General features: G+C 38.6%; 1 protein-coding gene across 2 annotated transcripts in view; it reads left to right on the plus strand.

The window, feature by feature from the left end:
- Positions 1-2599: 2599 nt before the first annotated feature.
- LOC126174852 (uncharacterized) overlaps positions 2600-21669 on the plus strand; it is a 45165-nt gene continuing 26095 nt past the window's right edge. The window contains exons 1-5 of one of the 2 annotated variants that reach the window (XM_049921243.1): positions 2600-2675; positions 2823-2907; positions 3102-3305; positions 9129-9254; positions 21501-21612. In XM_049921243.1, the coding sequence (XP_049777200.1) occupies positions 2876-2907; positions 3102-3305; positions 9129-9254; positions 21501-21612 (474 nt within the window). In that variant the 5' untranslated portion in view covers positions 2600-2675; positions 2823-2875. The remainder of the gene's footprint in view (positions 2676-2822; positions 2908-3101; positions 3306-9128; positions 9255-21500; positions 21613-21669) is intronic. The other variant, XM_049921244.1, reaches the window with a different exon arrangement.

The raw sequence follows: 21669 nt of genomic DNA on the forward strand, positions 1-21669 counted from the left end.
GGACCCTTTCTCTGCTGCGCAGACCTGCCACTGACATGTCATCACAACCAAGTGGACAAGTAGTGATAGGCTCTTATTTCCTGTAGAAGAGACAGTATCAACAGGAAAGGATAATAATTGAGTACTCTTGGTATCTCTGGTACATGACTCTCAGTAGCTCTCAAAAACACAACCATTCATAGCAGCTCCCAATCGCTTGCTTGGCAGTAGTAAGGGTGATTTTCAGATGCTTGTGAACAGTGAGTAATCATCCCATGCCCAAGAACAGCATGCACAGTGGGCCTGCATTATGCCTAGCACAATATTTAAGGAACACCAAACTAATAACTTCAAACGAAGCTTACTGATTCTCTCTTCATTTACAGGTACAATATGCTACAAGTATTACCAGTAGCCTTTTAGAACTGAAACGAACTCTGGCACATCTCTACTACCTGTACCTCAGCGCTCAGTTATAATTTTTTATTATATTTACTCTTCTCCATTTGGAGCATTTTGCATATATACAATTTAACTGTGCAGTGAAATATGTAGCAGGTCTTTTCAAACAAATCTTTGTTGCTTATCCTTCCTCATGCCTTTATGTTTAACTTTGTTGTACGCATTTCTTTTGTGTAATAGCTGCCTAATAACAGAGGCATCTTGGGCATACATAGGGCAAAGTGATGGACTTAATTGGTTAACCAACTGTTACATGAAGTGTATTATTTGCTATTTTATGCGCCACAATGACAATATATCACCATTAATAAAAATCTTAACCATTTGTACCATAATAACTTCGTGTCCTGCATTTAACCTCTGAATTTACTGTTAAGGGCAAATAGCTGTAAAGCCATTTCAGCATACGGCTATTACAGGGCCCAATTATACGGAAGTAATGTAATTTATACTAAGCAAAATTCATAAGGCAGGTGTGATGAGGTAACTCTGCAACCTATAAAAGTAAATTTGAAAAATGTAATTTATGTGACCAAAACTCTTAAGGATTAAAGATGGGCTCTCTTTCCAAGTGTACAATTAATGATTTATTTTTTTATTTATGAGAGGGCAACTGCCAGACCATCAGGCACCAAGAATGGAGAGTCAGACAATATTGATTCTGCGGTGCTCAAGCAGAAAACAAGAGATAAGGGCTAGCAATGAAATTTGGTGCAGGGGTCTCTCTGTGTTAAGCAGTGGGTAGCTTTTTAATAAGAATTAAGTCCTAAATATGAAAATGTACATAAAAAAGTGTCAATTTCGCAAACCCTAACGAAATATTCGTTCACCCATACACTCTTTGCTAAGCTTCACACATACACACTGCCAGTATCACATAATCAGCAATATCTCTGCTAATACTGTATGTATGCTAATATTGTATGTTGGGGTGTGAGAGCAATGTACAGTCTATCAGCTGCCTGGATTTTTTTCAGCATTTTATATTATTAAGTTGGTACCAAACATCCTAATAGAATGAATGGGCACAAGTAAACTGTCTGCATCATTAACAACCAACACTCTGTTACTGAAATGCGTTATGGAACAAAAGCAGCGGTCTGCATACATGTTTCATTACCTGTGTAATATGAATCACGTTTCTCAACTCCAATGTTTCTAAATTGGGAATCTGGTTCTTCAATATGTAATTTGACATTACTCTCTACATGGTCTTAATTAACACTGTTACTCCGTTCACTTCTACAACTTCTCTTATCCAGTTTCCTATTTACATTCTTCATATATGTTCTTTTTTGTCTCACATTATTTGTATTTGCTCCTCGTTTAGATATTTTATTTTCACTATCATCATTTACTCTTACTATCCCCGTAACCCACCATTCTTATCTTTTCAAACTCATTTACCTTTCTTTTCCTTTGCTCTCTGTGATTTATTAAAAGTGCAGAATTCTTTTTTAATTCAAGAACTATTAACAGTTTACTATTAAGGTGTACTATGAAATGTTGGTTGAGGGCAACTAAGCATGCATATTGTTCTACTGATCAGTATTTGGCATATTTTTTCTTTTCATGCAGTACCTGCACATCTTACATTTGTTATTTCTTTTTACATTCAGATACTGAGAGGTTATTATTGGTTGGAAATTCTAGGCTGCTAATGCGTTAACTACTTGCCAATGTCACAGAATGACGAGTTGGTATGAAAAATATTTTCTAACGAGGAGAAATTATGGTGCCTTGGAAAAATAAAAATATATTCCAGTTCTTCTGCAAAGATCCAATGCTCAATAAGGGCTTGTCGTGACGAAAAGGTTTGTTTTGGCAGTCTAGCGCTTCTGGTAATCTTGATTTGCGAATATCGTATGCGCTTCGTTGCACTAAATGAACTACGTAAAGCAATAACGTTTACTCAAACATTCCGCAAAAGAAAAGTGTAGCTTCCTTTCATGTTTTCAGTGCCTGCGTCACTTAATTCCTCATTAATTGTCAGTAAATCTGATTTTGAATAAATATCTCTGATTTAATATGCAATTTTCAGACGAAATGATAACGTTGACAATCCAACGAAGTCTCAAACGACCCGCTTGTACCGAAAAATGAGACCTCTGCCGGTTGCAATGAGGTTGTGCGAGCTCTGGTGTGATTGGTCGAAAAGTGGCAGGCTGAAGTGTATAACGAAGGTTAGTACTGCGCTGAGAGAGTCAGCCATTATCGTTTTGTTCGCCGGTCAGGTGAGTGGAGGTGTAGAAGTCAAGGGATTGATATTAGTCTATTGTGTCTAGAGGACGTAATTTATCGACGTTTTTGCATTTTATAACTACAGGGAGAAAAGGGGTAGCAAAGATTATTCATACAATCATTTTTTTTTTTTGTTACAGAGTTGGTTGGTGGCAAGTGACACTTGGAAACCAGTCTGCAACGTTGCTGTAAAATGTGCAGCAACGGCTATTCCAACCAAACTATGTACGTATTTCTTAAAATTTGCAGTTTTTAAAATTGTTTTAGCATTGAGGTAGTTTGTTGCGTGCTAGTTCTTAGTGGCTTATGCCGCCATTTTTTTCGGATGTTCCAGTAATACGTCAAATTTTGCGAGGATAGTTAGTAACAGAAGTAAGTTGAATAGCTTTGAAGTGTTTTGAGTATTACTTTCATTGTAGGTTTCGAGGGGAGAGAGATCAATTCGTGAATAAAAATCGGTTTTGGAGCAATCAGAACTTCGCCACTAAGACAGAAGGAACTGCTGCAAAAAATGGAAAGAAAAAACAGCCCGGAGAAAACCTAAAGAAACCGCAGTGGGATACAACCGCGCTTCAGCCCTTTTTGAAGAACTTCTACGTCCCCCACGCGAATGTACTTAATAGGTAAGTTTTTGCCCCATTTTCGGAGGGATGGTTGTGGGGAAGCTGTCAAAGCACTTAGTTACAACGTGCAGATGTTATCGACACTTGACAGCTGACGAAGATAAGACACTTTGTGTTTGACTTTTGGATTTTTTTTTTCCTTCTAGCAGCAATAACTTCTGAATGGTATCTGTCAAAATACCTATTCAGTATGGTAAACTTTGCTGCTTGTGAATGCGGATTATTTATGTAGTATTCGGTTTAGGAACTCCGGAATGAAACTTAATGAAAAATCAGATTTAGAGTAAATCTGCGAAACTAGGTCGCAAAAATGTTCTCCATACTGTAAACTTTAAAGCGGCGTGGTAACATTAGAATGTTACCGAAGTATATTTCTATGAAGGGCATTATCTTTGGATTTCTGGTAGTGGCCATATTCATTGCGGTTTTGCCTCTTGGTATCTTTGTCTTCTTCAGAGTCCCATATTTATATTTTTTATGTTAACTTATCGCGGACAAACAATTTTGGCTACGTTATTAGAATGTGAGGATTTCAGGGAAGAGCTAAAGATAGCGCCTGCACTGTGGTATTTTTCATGAATTTAGTTACAAAGGATTTTCTTGTATAAGAGTACGGAACAATTGCTGAACCTAGATGTAGGATCATGCTGCAGACAACCATTGGTATGCATGTTCATTGGCTTTGCTTATTCTTAAACAATTAGCTTTTAATCCAAGCTAAGCTTCAGAATACCGTATGGGTAAATCTGCTGTAAGTGAGGTTTCAGATGACATGGGCTACTGTTAATCTTTAACATTTGTTAGAACTGCTTTTGAGCTTACTGACATATATACTTGCACTGTGTGCTAATCGTTGCTTATTCCTAAAGCTAATCCACCACTGTGACAAAAGAAGTATCACTGCACTGTTCCCCTTCTTTCTTAGGTTGAGTAGGTGTGCAAGTTGCTCTGTCCCACAAGTGTACAGGAATTGGGGGGAGGAGGGAGGGAGGGAGACAAAATCAAAATACACTTGCACCCCAGATCAATCGCTTCTGTAGTAAATAGAAATTTTAATTGCATACATCTTGTCAGTATGTAGTCACTAGTGTGTCACGATTTTATAATTTGGCAGTTGTGGTTCAGTTGCAAAAATTCCTCTACAAAAGGTATTGGTGTTACTGTTTTTGGTTGTTTAGAATTGCATTTCTTGAATTTTTGCCTACTGTGGCTTTAGTCTAGAGCTTGATAATTTTGTTTCAAATAGATCAGGAGTAAAGATCTGCAAGAAGCCCTCCTAAAACATTCTATAACTGAACTGACAACATAGAATTGGAGTGTCCAGTTAAAATTCGCTGAACTGCAACCTGGGTTTTTGTTGAACTCGTGTGTGGGTTTTCAATGTTTACTTCAGGGAGTGGAGGTCTATTGCTGGATGTGGACTTGTATTTTTTGTATTTTATTTATTTATTTTGCCCTCTCATTTTTGACAAAACTGGTGGAACTGTTATTCCTTAGATTTTAATGGTTCACAGTAAGTGTCACTCATATTTATCATAGTAATATATGTACATAATATGCAGCAAAGGACTTGCTGGAGTCTTGTTCATTATCTGATATACATTTTCTGAGTGTACCTTGCAGTTTTAGCTGGTGTGACAAAAATAACATTAAATATGGCATGTATGTAAACATTGGTGTATACTACAGACCAGTCTGTCATCACAGCCAAGATTCTGAGAGGGGGGCTGGTCCAGTATCACATTATAGCTCAAATCTGTCTGACCCTAGTTACAGTTGACTGGGCTTCACTAATTCGTATTTAGACGAATGTTGGGATAGTTTGAAAATGATGCAGCAAATTTCCTTTTCACGCATTGTTTTCATTCTCCTATTTAAGATTGTTCACTGTCGTAAGCTCTTTTGATGCTGAGATCTTTTTGGTTAGTTATTGTATGTAGACTAGAGTAGTAGTAAGGTTGATGGAATTGGTGGTGGCTTTTGAAGACTGTTGCTTCCACTAGGAAACCCTAGGTTTATCTACACAAAATGACTTTAACTATCCCCTAAATATTTCAAACAGCAAATCAAAAGCTTGAACTCCAGTAGTGACATCAGTGGTTGCTTCCTGACATCTTGCATTCTTGTTGGCTGCTGATTTTAGGTAGGATAAAATGCTAAATTTACACACATTGTGTTGATGGTGTTTTAAATAATACAGCAGTAAAACATAAGAATTTATGCTGAGTTGTTTTTAATCTGTAAACGTATTATGAAAATTTTCTGCAGTTTTATTATTGTATTTAACATTAAAAATGTGACTCAGTAGATCGACTACGAAGTTTCCCACCCGCTCTGAACAACTTATATTTGTATAGGTGGTATTAAACGTTTTTTTACTTTGCCATCTAGTGTAAGCATAGGATTTCTATGAAATACTGTACTTCATAATTCTGGAAAAATGTTAACAACTCAAAGTAGAGGCATGGAGTTAAGTGTTGTGTATGCTTTCCGCCCCCCCACCCCCACAGTCTGAAGATCTCAGGAACACCCGTGATACCTTAATTGTATCCTACAGAAACAAATTCTGTGTGATCAAAAGTAGCCAGAAACCTGGCGGAAAATGACTAGTTCGTGGTGCCCTCCATCAGTAATGCTGGAATTCAGTTGGCCCACCCTTAGCCTTTGACAGCTTCCACTCCGCATGCATGCATGCATGCATGCATACATTCAATCAGGTGCTGGAAGGTTTCTTGGGGAATATGCAGCAAATTCTTCATGGAGTGCTGTACTGAGGAGAGGTATTGATGTCGGTTGGTGAGCCCTGGTACGAAGTCGGTGTTCTAAAACATCCCAAAGGTGTTCCATAGGATTCAGGTCAGGACTCTGTGCAGGCCAGGCCATTACAGGGATGTTATTCTCGTGTAACCACTCCCCCACAGGCTGTGCATTATGAAAAAGTGCTCAGTCATGTTGAAAGATGCAATTGCCATCCCAGAATTGCTCTTCAACAATGGGAAGCAAGAAGGTGCTTAAAACATCAATGTGTAGGCCTCTGCTGTGATAGTGCCACACAAAACAAGGGTTGCAAGCCCCCTCTGTAAAACACTGTTTTACTGTTGCCACTAAACACGCTGGCAGATGATCATCACCGGGCATTTGCAACACCCACACTGTGTGATTTGTCACTCCACACAACAGTTTCCACTGTTCAATCGTCCAATGTTCACGCTCTTCACACCAAGTGAGGTGTCGTTTGTCATTTACTAGAGTGATATGTGGCTTATGAGCAGCTGCTCGACCATGAAATCTGTTTTCTCACCTCCTGCTGAACTGTTGTAGTAATTGCAGGGGATCCTGGTGTGGTTTGGAATTCCTGTTTGATGGTCTGGATAGAAGTCTGCCTATTACACATTACGATCCTTTTAAACTGTCAGTCTGTCAGCAGATGAGGTTGGCATGTACGCGTTTGTGCTGTATGTCCCTTAAAGTTTCCACTTCACTATCTGATAGGAAACAGTGGACTTATGGCTGTTTAGGACTGTGGAAATCTCGTGCACAGATGTGACAAGTGACAACCTTTGAAGTCCGTGAGTTCCATGGAGCACCCTATTCTGATCTCCCATGATGTCTAATGACTACTGAAGTCGCTGATAGAGTACCTGGCAGTAGGTGGCAGCACAATGCACCTAATATGAAAAATGTAATTTTTTGGAGGTGTCTGGATACTTCTGATCACAGTGTAGCTGTGTGCAGCTTTTAGCAAGTGATAGTTTTAAGGTTACGAGAAGTTGAATGCAGAAAACTGACCTCTGGAAAACAAAGCACAGAACAAATAATGAAAACACTTTCCCTTAACATTTTTCAATGTAAATTCATTATTTGGAAATCATTCAGGATTATGGGACTGTCGGAGCCTTAATTATTGACTATAAATGTTATTAATGGTTGAATGCACTTGTGGTGTCCGTGTAGGTAATTGGAGACAGCTGCAGCATATCAAATGAATCAGTATGAGATGTTCCCAAATTATTTGTATCCTTTACTGAAATACTTTTCTTGCTTTGATGTGGCTATCACTAGAGACAGCCGACCTCAACACGGTATTGTCACACCAGAATACTTCATAATTAGGCCTACCATTTGTATTGTCTCTTGGTCAACAGTGAGAAAGTGTTTTCACCTCCCTCTCTGTCTGGATTTTGATTTCCTTTTTCTTTAAAAAATTAAAGCAAATGTGATGTGCTACCCAAAAGGTTCCAGAATAAGTGTATAGCTGATGAATTCAAACTAGTATGGCAAAATTCTGCCAAGGGCTACATCATATTTTAACAATTAATGGCTCAGTTGGCTTACTAGGTGGTTATGTTTGTAGTTGTCAGCATAAGTTGAACCCTAACGGTTGCAGAGGGCTGGGTGCAGCATCTTCTTTGGGCTGACTCACCTAATAAAGTAATAAGATTTTGTAAAAGGCTCTTCGGCAATGCCTCAGTGTTGTCATAGCCTCTGTAGATGGCTATTGTTTTCGCCTGCAGCCATTAGCACTGTGGAGTTGAAACTTAGCAACAGCACTGTGATGTCAGGATATACTTCCCCCATCTTGACTAGTTTCTGTGCACTATTTCCCATTGTCATATGTTGTGTGGCTTGTGAAATTGATGGTGGTATGTGTCTACGAATGATATGTGCACATAAATCATTGTTTCCTACTCGGAAGACTGCTATATAAACAAATACTTTGAAGCAGTTGAGAAGGTGGCTTAGGTCAGTCATAACTGCTATAATTGTTTCCAAGGTGGCAAAACATGTGATGATCTCAATTCAGGATGGCTGTAACCGGCATTACTGGTGGAAATGTTGCAGCTGTTGGAAATACGGTGCTGGAAGACCATAGGAAGGTCAATCAGGATGTATGCAGTGTTATGGGGCTGTCTTGTGGAATATATCGGACGATTTTCTCCTACAAAAGTGGCACATGCACTATTTTTTCCTCCATCATAACACTGTGAGGTCACACTTTGTTGATTACTGTGCAGTTTTCGGTGATAAACAGTTGTTTCCATTTGTAATATTCACCCATCCTGGAACTGATTAGTTTTTATTCCCCAGAATGAAACTAAAGTTAAAAAACAAATTTTCACACATTTGATATTAAGACTCAGAAGTTACAGTAAAAAGGCTCATGAAAAATGCATTCCAAGGAGGTTTGAGTTCATGGAAAAATTGCAAAGGGGTATATAAACCCCCAAGGGACTACTTTATAGGTGATCTTGATGGATAAGATCCACTTAGTGTAAGTTTATATGCTGTATTCTGAAAACTTCAGAGTAGCACCTCGCTTGAAAAAGGATGCAGTTTATTTTCACATATTTACCTTGTCAGATCTTGGTTTCTTAGACTGCATTGACAGTATATTGTAGAATATTAGTCTATGATAAATATAATTTAACTTTGATACTAATGTACATATAAGACTTGTTCAGTTCTCCAATTTTTGGCTTTTTTCATAGTGTGATCAGTCTCTTGCCACAGGTATAGACAAGTCTACAGTTAGGTGGCATGATGCACTGCTGCTTACTATTGTTCTTCCTCATATCTGTAATTGTAGGAAATTATTTGCAGTGTTAGCATTTGCTCTTTTGATTAAGAAATTTTTATGATTGAAGTCCACATCGAAACAGCATAACCTGATTAAATACTTCAAATCCTTGTAGTTTATTTTCAGGAGTATCAAATTGGCTCATTGGTGTAAATGGACATTTAGTACTTAAGAAAAATAAACAATTGCCGCATGGAGATGTTACTGTGCCCTAGATTGAATTAAAATTGTTGATTTATTTGCAGGACGGTGGAGGAAGTAAACAAATATCGAAGTAACCATGCAATTACTGTGAAAGGAAATAATGTTCCTCACCCAAGTCAGTTTTTTGAAGAAGGAAATTTTCCTGAATATATAATGCAAGAAATAATGTAAGTATGTCAAGAACATTTTTAACACATAATGTTGATTGTAACTGTAAGAAATTAGTGCATCATGGTTTGGAACAATCCGTGTGTGTGTGTGTGTGTGTGTGTGTGTGTGTGTGTGTGTGTGCACTGTTCAGAAAAGTAATTAACTTATGGGCACTAACAAAGAATAGCAACTGTGTACAAATTACCACTCAAAGTGAAGCCCTGGAATATTGAACTCTGTATTTAGTGTTAAAGAATTGATACTAGATGTGATAAGATTATTAGAAACAGTCTGAAGATGAGGATTAGGTACGACAGTGACCTTGTTAAAGATTTGTTACAAGCTTGGTCAGTATGAAGAATTTAAAGCTTTGTGGTGTTTTCTTTGGCATTATATTACTGACAGCAGTGCTCACTTACATGCAATGTAACTGGCTAACTACCCAGTTATAGGGATCCTTTAGATTAAGGCCTATGGATCTTCCCAGCAGGATTCAAATTGGGGAAAAAACTCTAAAATAAAAGTGCAGCATCGAAGTGGAGTGAGGGTGGCCACACATTGTTAGATTTCCCACAGCTACTGTGGGGGTGGGATACATATTACAGGCTGCAGACTAGAAAATACTTTTTGGCAGGAATTCCAGCTGTCTGAGCAATTGCACAAGCCATTTTTCAATCAGTGTTTCGTGATTTGCACACATCAGATGAGAACATATCACTGTTGATGTGCAACATAGATTATGTGAACAGTGATCACTTCATTCTGGGGGTAAAGTGTATTGATGATAAAAGGTGCCTTGACTATAAAACAGGAGTGTAAAGATGGAGTTGCGGTTGCACTCACCATAACAATGGGAGACAGAAAATTTAAATGGATGAAGGAAAAGTTTGATACAAAAATTATAAAGTTCTATTTTTTGCTTCATATATTTGTAGGGAAACTCGTGTTTAGTGTAGGACAACCCCTTAGACCTTGGGACAGGTGACTGACCAGTGACTGACAGAAATGGTCTGCAAAGTAGTCTCTCAAATTTTAAACTTATGTTGGCCTTAGTTCTGCATATAGACATACTTGTGGATTGAGGCACCTTTAATGTCTAATTTTTTTTCACCGGGTCAAGTGCTTCGAACAGTTTTGGAGTATGGTGAGCATGAGGAACCAGCACTTTCTTCCTGTGCTGCAATCCACCGCTATCTGTCCTCTCCCTCACATGGTGGTAGCCTTTAAAGTTGCCCCAGCTGTTGGCTGGGTTTCGTTTTCCTTTATCGGACTATACATTTATTTATATCACCCTTGACTGAAGTAATTTTTTGTTCCCTTCTGAGTTTTTCATTTTCAAAATTTTTCCTACAGTGTGGGCTGACTGGAAGAACCTTAAATAACGCATGTAAGCCGTGTTAAATATAAGTGCAGAATACTGGCATAGACTCAGTGTGCTGTAAAAACAACAGTAGCCTCTGACATGGTGGGCTTATGTACCCCTTTCACTTGAGGCCCTGAGAAAACTTATCAAACTGCTGATACCTATTCTGCTAGCACATATCTAAGCTGCCAGCATCCAACTCTGGCAATGGCAGTTGTGCCATATGGTCATGGGTGTGGATGGATGGTGCCTTTGGAGAGCTGTTGGAGCAGGTGCCACCATGGCAGATAGACATGAAGCATATCAGATTACACCAAAACAGGGGCTGCCTCACCAACCAGTATTAGACATTTATGTGGTAATTTAAACTCCTGTTGCATTCCCTACGCCGGCTACCCACGGGAAGAGGGAAAAGGCAGACATCTGGGAGTGAAACAATTTATCCAGTACTTCGTAAGTACTTGAACTGACAGGGATTACTTTTACTGCAATATCCCATCCCAAAAATAGAAAAAGCTAATTGACCTGAAATACTAAAGTTACATTCTTGCAAAAGCTGATTGTTCCGAAGGTGATATATATTATGTTGTCCACAGTAGAACAAGGAGATGCCCCATAATACATTAATTAAGTCTGCCATCACCAAATTACCTACACCCAACAATGATTTAACCTGACCTCTATGAAATCTAGTAATTGAAGAGTTTCACTTCATCAGCTGTAGGGAGATTCACTCCCTACAGCTGATGAAGTGAAACTCTTCAATTACTAGATTTCATAGAGGTCAGGTTAAGTCATTGTTGGGTGTAGGTAATTTGGTGATGGCAGACTATTATAATATGAAGCGTAAAGAAACAGAATAATTTGCATTATACTAGAAACTTTGATCGGAGTTCGATAAATTTAGACTGAAAGGTCTGGTTTTTTAGGGTGCAAATCTACACAAAATGAAGTGCAACATTAGTATAGTATAGTATAGTGGTATCATTTCAGCAATAAAATGTGTATAAAGTCCTTATTGTTGTCATTGAGCAGTAAAGCCTGTAACATCTTATTATTACTATAATTGCAAATTTACAATGAGCAACAAAATGGCATGCTTACATTATATGAGATGAAGATAGATAAAATTCAGGAGACAATTTGAGCCTCAATTACTTTTTGAAATTGATGATTGAAATTGTCATTCATGTTAAACGGTGTCAAAGATACTAGATACATTTAGAATTCTGGGTTAAACATATTGGATTAGTTTATTACAAACCTGGAAGTTTTTTAGGGAAGTCAGTATCCTGTGTAGGTTGTTTTAATTTTTTGGAATACACAATTTCTCACTATTAGCTAATTTTGCCCTTAGGGCATTTTCAAGCTACTTGGTGGTGAAACAAATGGCAGAAGTTGTAGCAGCTTAAAGAACCAAAGTCATAAATGCACATGAAAACTTCCTACGTCTGTGACACAGAAAGACTGTAATCCCATCTTATCTTACACACATTAATGTGGGGAAGGACCACCTCATAGTGTAACAAATAAAGGTTGCTTGTGAATGTATTGCTGATGAATACAACCTGTGTATACATCACTGAGTACAGTTCACATAAAATATGAGTTGGGTGTGATAATGTTAAATGATTTCAACTTGCGCAGATGTGAGTTCCATATGTAAAATTGTAAAATGCAGCCCATATGCGGGCATTTGTCACTTTGTCAGTAAACAAGTCATACGTTCACACACTGAGAATTTTCTCACTGTGGGGTGATATGTGCATTCATTCTTCCCTAATTGGGCAGCTATGCTTTTTGTTACTTGATGTGTGGAGGTGGTCATATTCAAAGACACCAGACCTTTTTAAGTGGCACAAGTCCATTCTTTTAAAATGAGATAACATGTAAAATAATTCTACTCTAAATTACAAACTAGGTGGTACGTAATTGAAGATTACACACAGTTGTATTGACATATTTGTTGTGTGTGTCTGATAGGTAATACATTATATGAGGGTTGCCTGGAAAGTAATGCATCTCTTTTTTTCTCATCTAAAAACAATGCTATGAATGTGAAAGGTTTCATATGTATCATTTGAAGTCTCCTGAGTTAGCACCAAGATTCTGTCACTTCAGACACATAATGTAGCTGCAGGACAGTTTCAAAATGTCATCTGTAATGTGATGCATGTTAAAAAGCAATGTGCTGTCATTGAATTTCACTGCAGAGAAAGGAACTGGGGAATGTTCACAAATACTTACGCAAAGGCTATGGAGCATCTGCTTTTGACAGAAGTACAGTTGGTCGCTGGGAACAGAGGGTGAGGTCATCAGGTGATTTGGCGGAGCTTTCAGCGATTGGTGAGACCATCCATGGCTGTTACACCTGACCTAAACCTCCTGGGCTTTCACTTGTTAGGACCATTAAAGGCTGCCATTCAGGGAAAATGTATTGAGGACGATGAGGTGGTGACTCGCAGGGAAGCCCTGACTCCACGACCAGGAGGATTGGTACTGACACGGCATATGCACCCTTCTTTCGTGCTGCAGGAAGCCCATAGAACAGTATGGAGATTATGTGGAATATAGGGTGTAAAGATAAAAACATCATTTTTGTGTATAATTTTCATTATGTTCAATAAAGAATTGTTGAAGAAAAAATATGGTGATTTTACTTTCTGGGTGACCCACATACCTTAGTGTATTGCTGTGACCACAATTGGTGGTTCATCAGTTCAGCATGAGCCACAGTGGTACACTCTACTCACTGGGAGGATATAGTGTGAGCCACCTGTGGTACATGCTGGCACGAATATGTTGAAACATGGTAGTTCATATTTCAAATAAAACTTCACATGACATGGTCAGTGTCTAAAAATCAAATGGCATACATATTAACAAATTTAATTGTGCTATTGTATGATAAGAGGTATAAAAACACTTAGCTTAAACTAAAGAAATAACCATTTGCTCAAAGCAGTTACTTCATATATCAAAACTAAGTTACACAGGGACTCTCAAAATTTTAATAGCCTTATATTGAAAATACGTGAAACATTACATTGAAAATACGTGTTCAGAGAAGCCGAGGAGTGCATATGGCAGCAGTGAGCTAGCCAAATCAACAAAAACACTGCTCAGTCACAAAACTACTAAGATATGTGTATAGAGCAAGAAATTATCAGTCTTCTGTCTGCTTGATGAGTGCGTGAACGTAATAGTCGGCCAGTGAGACCATTTCATCCAACTGCTATATGTTAGCTTGTAAAGTGGGATAGCTTAAAACAGTAGTACAGGTAACAAGCAAAATACTAAATCCTGGATACAGATATGAAAGCAATATGAAATTCAAACATTTGGGAATCGTGTACCATTTGTGGCAGAATGTCCAGTATGAAAAGTTATATCATACATTTAAGTAGAAAGATACATTCCAAGCACATGGGAAAACACATTAAATTAAAAATGTTTACAAGTTGTACGTACATTGTCTTAAAATCAAATTTTCAACTTCTGTTCATTTGAAATCTCTTCTTTGTGTTCATTAAAATGGTTAACAATCTTGATCTCTTACTAAATATTCACAAGACAACCTTCACCTAAAATAAAATGTCCACCCTGCATTGGAGTGCACTGGTACGAAACTTCCTGTTAGATTAAAACTGCGTGCCAGACTGAGACTCGAACTTTACCTTTTGTGGACAAGTGCTTTATATGCTGAGCTACCCAAGCACAACTCATGTCCTATCCTCACACCTTTACTGCTGCCATTTTCTCATTTGCTATTGCAAAAGACAAACATCCTGAGTTAGTGTTGTCTGTCACATTTTTAATGTGCCAGGAAGTTCCATCCTTCATCTATTTCATGTAATGTATGCAGAGCATTGTCAGTATCTTGAGTGACACTGCTCTGTTCTGAAAATGCCCCACAGGCAGAAAGATTTTAATAAGGAATTAATGACGACGTGACCAATTGTAGTGATGTAGTGATCCATGCTATTCATGGAAGGGCATGTAGAGCTCAGAGTAAAGATGTGCGTGATTGCAATTAGTTTGTAAACATTGGGCCACATAATATGGGAAAGTATTACCAAACAGTGGCAAAATCTACCTGCTGGAGAGGATTTGTAATCTGTGGAGCCAAGAGGAATGAAGGACCTCGGATACCATGGAAGATTTCCAGCACTGAGGAAGACGAATATGATGTATATAAGCCATTGTTGTATACTACTCACAGAAAGCTAATGAGAGGTTGAGACAGTGATATTGGTTGGTTCCCATATAATATGTAGCCTTCTATCAGAGGTTGACAATATGCAGAGTTAATAGGAACCAGTTTTTTCTTCTTCTTCTGTTGGGCTTCAGACCTTGGTGAGCCTTGTCTTTTTCAATGATTTACCTCGATATTTCTCGGTTGTTTGCCACTCTTTTCCACCCCTGGACTCTGATACTGGTGAGGTCCACTGTCTCAATCCATCTTCAAGGTCTCCTTTCCCACTTATGAGTGCATTACACTCTTCATTATTTTCTTTGGACTTTCATCCTCTGCCATTCTCTGCATGTGTTGTAGCCATTGTATTTGCTGCAATTTAACAAATTTCACTATGTCTGTACCTCGTAATAATGTATTGGAACCAATCTACACTTTACTTTAGTAGAGAAGCAGTATTTCGTTTTACAATCACTTCATTTACAGAAATCTACATGGAAGGAAGTAGATCTACACAGAGGAAGAACAGGGCACAACATAGCTGAACCCTGAGGTAAATAGTTTGCAAGGCTGAATGTCTACATTTGCAAGGCTGAATGTCTACACCAATGTAGGAAGGGTGTTTAAGTAGTAGTGTTAGGTGTAGCTGCAAGCAGTAATACATCGAAAACAGATTTTGCTCAAGCAGTCAAAATATCACCACACTAGCTAAATACAGCAGTCATCAGCGACTAATAAACACTCAGAAAGGTACATTCAGATACAGAAATCCCTTTTTGTAGGGAATGTGTGATGGAAAGTAGGTGCACTGTTCCATACTGCTGCAAAATATGTGATAAAAGTTCCATAATATAGGGTGTGTCAAAAGAATCATCTGATTTGGCTCTTCTATATTTGTCAAACTAGTAAACATACACAATGAATTTTGTTTCTTGATGAATGGGAAACTGTTTTTCGTACCTTTCCATAGATGTTTAATATGCCCCTTGAGATGCATGGCAGATGTCAGTTTGGTATTAAAATTGTTCTCACACAACAGTGAGCGTGTCTTCACTCGAAGCTTCCACAGCAGCTGTTATGTGATGTCTCAGTTCATTCAGTGTTGTTGTTAATGGAGGCCGATAAACAGTCTTCCATAAATCCCCACAAGATAATGACATAGTCGGGTCCGGTGACCTCGAAGGACAGTAATGTAAGGCTGAACCATTTGATCCAGTGTGACCCATCCATTGTTCAGAAAGCCTTAGATTTAAAAAATTCCTGCATTTCCAGATGCTAGTGTGGTGGAGCCCCATCCTGTTGGTAAATGAAGTCATTCAAATCAGTCTCCAGCTGTGGGAAAAGAATGTTTTGAAGTGCATAGAGATATATGCATCCTGTAAAAGTGTTGTCAGCAAAGAAAAATAGACCACTTCCCCCTCCATGGCTGCTGCCTTGGCATACCAAAGACATTTCAGTATCTGTTCGGGATAACTGAAGAGTCCTAAAACTTTGATAAGTAGGTCTGCAAATGACACTTTCAAACAACTTTGTGCCAAAGCTTATTTAAGTAGACACAGTAAGAAGGTATGCTGGGAGTGCTAAGTCTCCTCCCTGTGTGTGTGTGTGTGTGTGTGTGTGTGTGTGTGTGTGTGTGTGTGTGTGTGTGTGTGTGTGGTGGGAGGTGTGTGTGTGTGTGTGTGTGTGTGTGTGTGTGTGTGTGTGGGGGTGTGTGTGTGTGTGTGTGTGTGTGTGTGTGTGTGTGTGTGTGTGTGTGTGGGGGGGGGGGGTGTGGGGTGTGTGTGTGTGTGTGTGTGTGTGTGTGTGTGTGTGTGTGTGTGTGTGTGTGTGTGTGGGGGGGTGGGGGGGGTGTGTGTGTGGGGGGGGGGGGTGTGTGGGTGTGTGTGGGGGGGGGTGTGTGGGGTGTGTGTGTGTGTGTGTGTGTGTGTGTGTGTGTGTGTGTGGGGGGGGGGGGGGGGGTGTGTGTGGGTGTGCCAAGCTCTATAGTCTTCTGGGCCGACTTGGTGAACACTTGCAGTCCACATCGCAATGGCATTGGTGTCATCTCGCGCAACTGCCTTCCAGATTTGTGACAAACTGGACATTAGAGATTTGCCTCTGCAGCACATGAGGTTGATCTTCTTACCCTTCCTTGAAGATGATAGATCTCAGCTGAGGATTAGTCCTTCTTGTAAAATCTCTGTTGCCCATGTGGCCAGTATCATCTGGTGGATGCTCCCCATACATTGTTAATCAGCATGTTTCTGTATCTGTTACTATACCAACTTTGTCTGAGGCCTTGCTGTTCTTAAGGCTATTGATAATTTACTTCTTTCCTGTTCTGCGGTATGAAGTTGGTTGGTGGAAGGATGCTCATGGAAGATAAATCTCTCCTTAGGTTCCTCTGTGTTGAGAAACTTGGAAGTACCCTCCAAGGGTATTGGTGCAGTATTCAAATGCTTTACAACAGGTTTGCAAACCTGAAGAGTGGGAGCTGTGTGTGGTGTGATCTTCTTGAATAATAATTACCTTGGATTTAAAATGACTACACGTTTTCATGTGTACACCTAATTGCATGTGGTTTGGAGTAAATTTACTTAATACTGGTCAAAGGGTACCGTAACCCGATCACTGCTACAGGTGTGCTTGCCACATGCTGTGCAGTGTGTGGTGTCTCACTAGCTTAAGCTGGCTACCAGTGCCAGGACCCATCTATGACCGACAATTTCATGTTTCTTGAGTAATGTACTCAGGCCTGTATGTGCTGTATTGAATAACTTCGGACTTAGTTTGCGAACTAGGTGTGTAGAATCCAATTTGTCTGCCCTCTTGGTGTGTGCTAGGAGGAGTCATCCAAAAACAATGCACAAGGGAAATGAAGTGCTTACTAGAACACACTAATAGCAAAACATATAGAATCGTTCACTTATATACTCTAAATTTTGTTAAATATAAAAATATGTTGTTGTACTTGTTTTCTTTTTACATGTGGTGCATTTTTGTTTTCAAGAATCAGGAAGCACAGAATTTTTAAAGTTGAAATGATGAATGCACAAAGATTTTGCACACCAAGAGCATTGGACAATTCCTATTTCATGACAGTAATAGGAAGGAAGAGGTGAATTCACCTCTTTCTCTTGGTTGACCAGCTGTACCAAAGTGCATGGGCAGCAGAGATGGGACAAGTGTAGAGGAAATCACTCTGTATTGTTATGCATAGTTTGTCTCTGATTGTGATGGCAGACATGCCCAGTGTTGGATGTGCAGTCTGTTTTCTTATCTCATATTTTATTGTTTGTATAAGTGCAGTTATGTATACTGTTATGTCAATGAAACAAGAAAATATTTTGAATTTACTGTGTACAGAGTTCGATCAGCTGCAATATAATGTGGAAACTGACCACTAGCAAAGAAATTATTGTAATCAAATCATTGAAATCTTATACTAAAGGTATTACCAATAATGACATTCATGGAAAGTCTTAAAACTTTAAGGATAAATATGATAGAAAAGAAATGTGACAGACCTTGAGTAGGAAAACCATTACATTTTGGCAGTGTTAAAAACAAATTTGAAGCTGTAAAATGTAGAACAGTCAGAGAGAGAGAGAGAGAGAGAGAGAGAGAGAGAGAGAGAGAGAGAGAGAGAGATTTGTACAAGGGGAGGGGGCAAAAATTGCTACAGGTGTGACGAGAAATGAAGCTATGTATTTCCAAGTATGTATTCAATAAATTTCTAATTGCTGTGAACAGACCAGTACCAGTAAAATATCTGGATATACAGAAGTAGGCTTTATATGCGAGGGTTGATGGTAATGTAACATTTGTTAAAGACTTCATCAAATTTGATTCATTAAAGTAAAACACTGGATTGTTTAAAGGACAATGAATAATTTCATCACTCGAGTACAAATAGATAGTGAAGAATAATTGAAGAAAAAGGCTTATGAATTTGTGAAGACTGTGAAATTGAAAATTGTATTGATCGGAAAGGCCAGTGTGTGGAATTCTGACTTTGTAGCAAAAATCCCTTAACACTTCCACAATACAGCCCCTTATATCTTCAAGTGGAAATTTGTCAGCCTTGCTCAAAGTTTTGAAAGAAGAAAATTGCATGCTCGGACCAAAAGTTGAAAGAGATCTATATGGAACAGATGAGAATCCTTGTGTTCACTTCTATGTTTGATACATTGACATTGGAGCTTATAAGGAAATGGTTGAATAAAATATCTGTCTTGTGTTCAGATTCAAGGATCGGAGAAACTAAGAAAAATATTTACCACCATTGATAAGCAGAGGAAGGAGGTGAATTTGATCCTTGGTGGAACAGATAAGGTCAGCCATTAGACATACATTTCAGCTGTGGAAACTTTTCTTGAAAAATTTTTGCACATAATTGTAAAATTGATAACTTGCATTTAAGAAATAATACCCTAAAAATGCAATCCATCATTCACAATCAGTTTTCTTCTCCCAGATTGGGCAATCTTTTTAATTATGCATGGTACTAGAGTGGTTACGTTAAATGGAAACTTGCAGATCTTCACTTCTTGCTTTGAATACTGTGATACTGTCTGTGACTCCTGTCATGAAACTGCAATTGTCTGGTGTGCTTGGTGCTTAAAATCAGTGGATTCAGCATTTTTTGCCCCAAACAATGCTGTGCATCATTATTGTACAGATTTACAACAATGTACCCACAGTTCCAAATGTGACATAATTGGATCTGAAAAGGTAGCAACTTCAAGGGGAAAACCAGATGTAAAAAAAGAGAACACAAATAAAAAAATTATATTTCATAAATTAAAACAATGATATAGCCATTGAAGCAGGCACATCAGGCATGAGTACAATGGTTTAGAGATATTTCTAGCTTATTGCTTACAAATGTGTCTTCAGAAAAATGTTCAACATACGTTTGAATTTGTTCACAATGCTATACAATTTGCCATTAAATAAATGTGGAAACGAGAAACAAAATAGTGGGGGAGGGATTTTGACAGACTTTGTCTATGAATTTGGGTGCACTCTTGTAACACATATTAAAAACAATAGAACTTAAAGTTTTTATATCTATTGCTGTGTCAACTGTATTCATTCATAAGTATCACTTGTTTTGTCAAGAGGGTTTTTCACCCTGTTACTGTATGGGCTTGTATACAAAACCCTTAACTCTGTACACCAACAAATCAAAAGCAGATAAAGTGTAAGTGTATCCCATACGTAAGTGCAGATTTTATTTAACTGGCAAAATGGATCCTTTGTATTGGTCACGTACAGTGTAAATAATGTAAAACACAATCTGTCTGTTACCAGTGCATGTCAAAACATTGAAAGGGGCTTCAAACTAGGGAACTTTAAGCATCTGAATACTCAATTCAGCATGCAATGTGTGTTCCCAGTCCTGCTTTATGCCACTAGGTAAATTTTGATGTCAAATTGAGACCAGCCCAAAAAATTTGAATTTGGTATTTTTAATGCAAACTACTACTACTACTACAGATGTACAAAAAAAATATCAGAATCTAGTATGTTGGGAACCAGACCATTGATTGATTTCATATGGTCTGATCTGGGGAACTAGCTGCCTCAGTCTTCATACTGCCTTTCTCACCAAAAATTTTGGCACACAAATATATCCTTGCACCAAAAGAGTAGCAAGGGACAGTGGTGATAGAAGAGAGGACAGTGCCAGAGGCAGAAAAAGGGAGAAGAGACTGATGTTGGGAGGAAACGGGGGGGGGGGGGGGGTGAGATTAGAGATAGGAGCAGAACAGAGAAGACGCTGGAAATGAAAAATCCAAATCAGTGGAGACTAAATATTGGTGGTGGTGGTGGTGGTGGTGGTGGTGGTGGTGGTGGTGGTGGAGTTACATCCCCCCTCCCTCCCACTTTTTAACTCCACACCAGTGAACTTCAACATGAAAAAATTTGCCCACATGCACTTATTCTCTCTACCACAATTTATTTCCAGGTCTGTGTCAAAACCCGCAAATAAACCATCCACAGGGGGCAGAGGTGGAGGAAGGACAGTGGTGATTGAAGAGAAAAACAGCAAACTAAGCAAGAAAGTCATTGGAAATGGGGAAGAAAGTGTGTTGCACACTGACAGTGGGACTAAGGGATTTTAAAGGTGGCAGAGTAGGGATTTTTTTGGGGGGGGGGGGGAAGGGGAGAGTTGTGCCAGTGGGAGAAAATGACAGTTGACATGTAGACAGTAGCAGTGAAAAGATTTTCAGTGTGAAAGCTTCATCAGAAAGGGAGACTGGGTAAAAGGATTTAGAATTTCTTTGTGTTACAGAGTGTGAATATATTTGCATAACAAAATTTTTGGTATCTTAGTGTAGTGTGTTCTTCCTTCTCTAATTGGAGACACAACCTAAAAAGTGTGTAGGCTAATAGAACTGCCTTGAAAGTTGTCATTCTGTGTCGTGTTGAATCATATGCAGTGAATTATGTTCACAAAATCTGGTGTTTTCAGTTTATAGACATTAACATTTTATTTGAATTGGCATGGTTGATCAAATTGAAGACAAAGTGGCTGTATAATTGAAATATAGCACTATTTTCTCCTGTAGAGGCCAGCTGAGAACAGGGTTGAATCATGTAGTTAGTATTAAAAGTTGTATGAAATTCTCTACACTAAATTTTCAATGATAAAGATATATATTGTTGAACCATTTAGGTATTGTTACTGGATTCTCATAAATGTCAATTTCTTTGTAGGAAGCAAGGATGGTCAGAGCCTACAGCAATTCAAGCCCAGGGGTGGCCTATTGCGCTAAGTGGCCGTGATTTGGTTGGAATAGCCCAGACTGGATCAGGGAAGACTCTTGCTGTAAGACACCATTTACTTCGAAGTTACTTGGATGTTGGGTTGTAATTGTAAATTACC

The sequence above is a fragment of the Schistocerca cancellata genome, chromosome 3, assembly GCF_023864275.1.
Source record: "Schistocerca cancellata isolate TAMUIC-IGC-003103 chromosome 3, iqSchCanc2.1, whole genome shotgun sequence".
NCBI classification, from domain to species: Eukaryota; Metazoa; Arthropoda; class Insecta; order Orthoptera; family Acrididae; genus Schistocerca; species Schistocerca cancellata.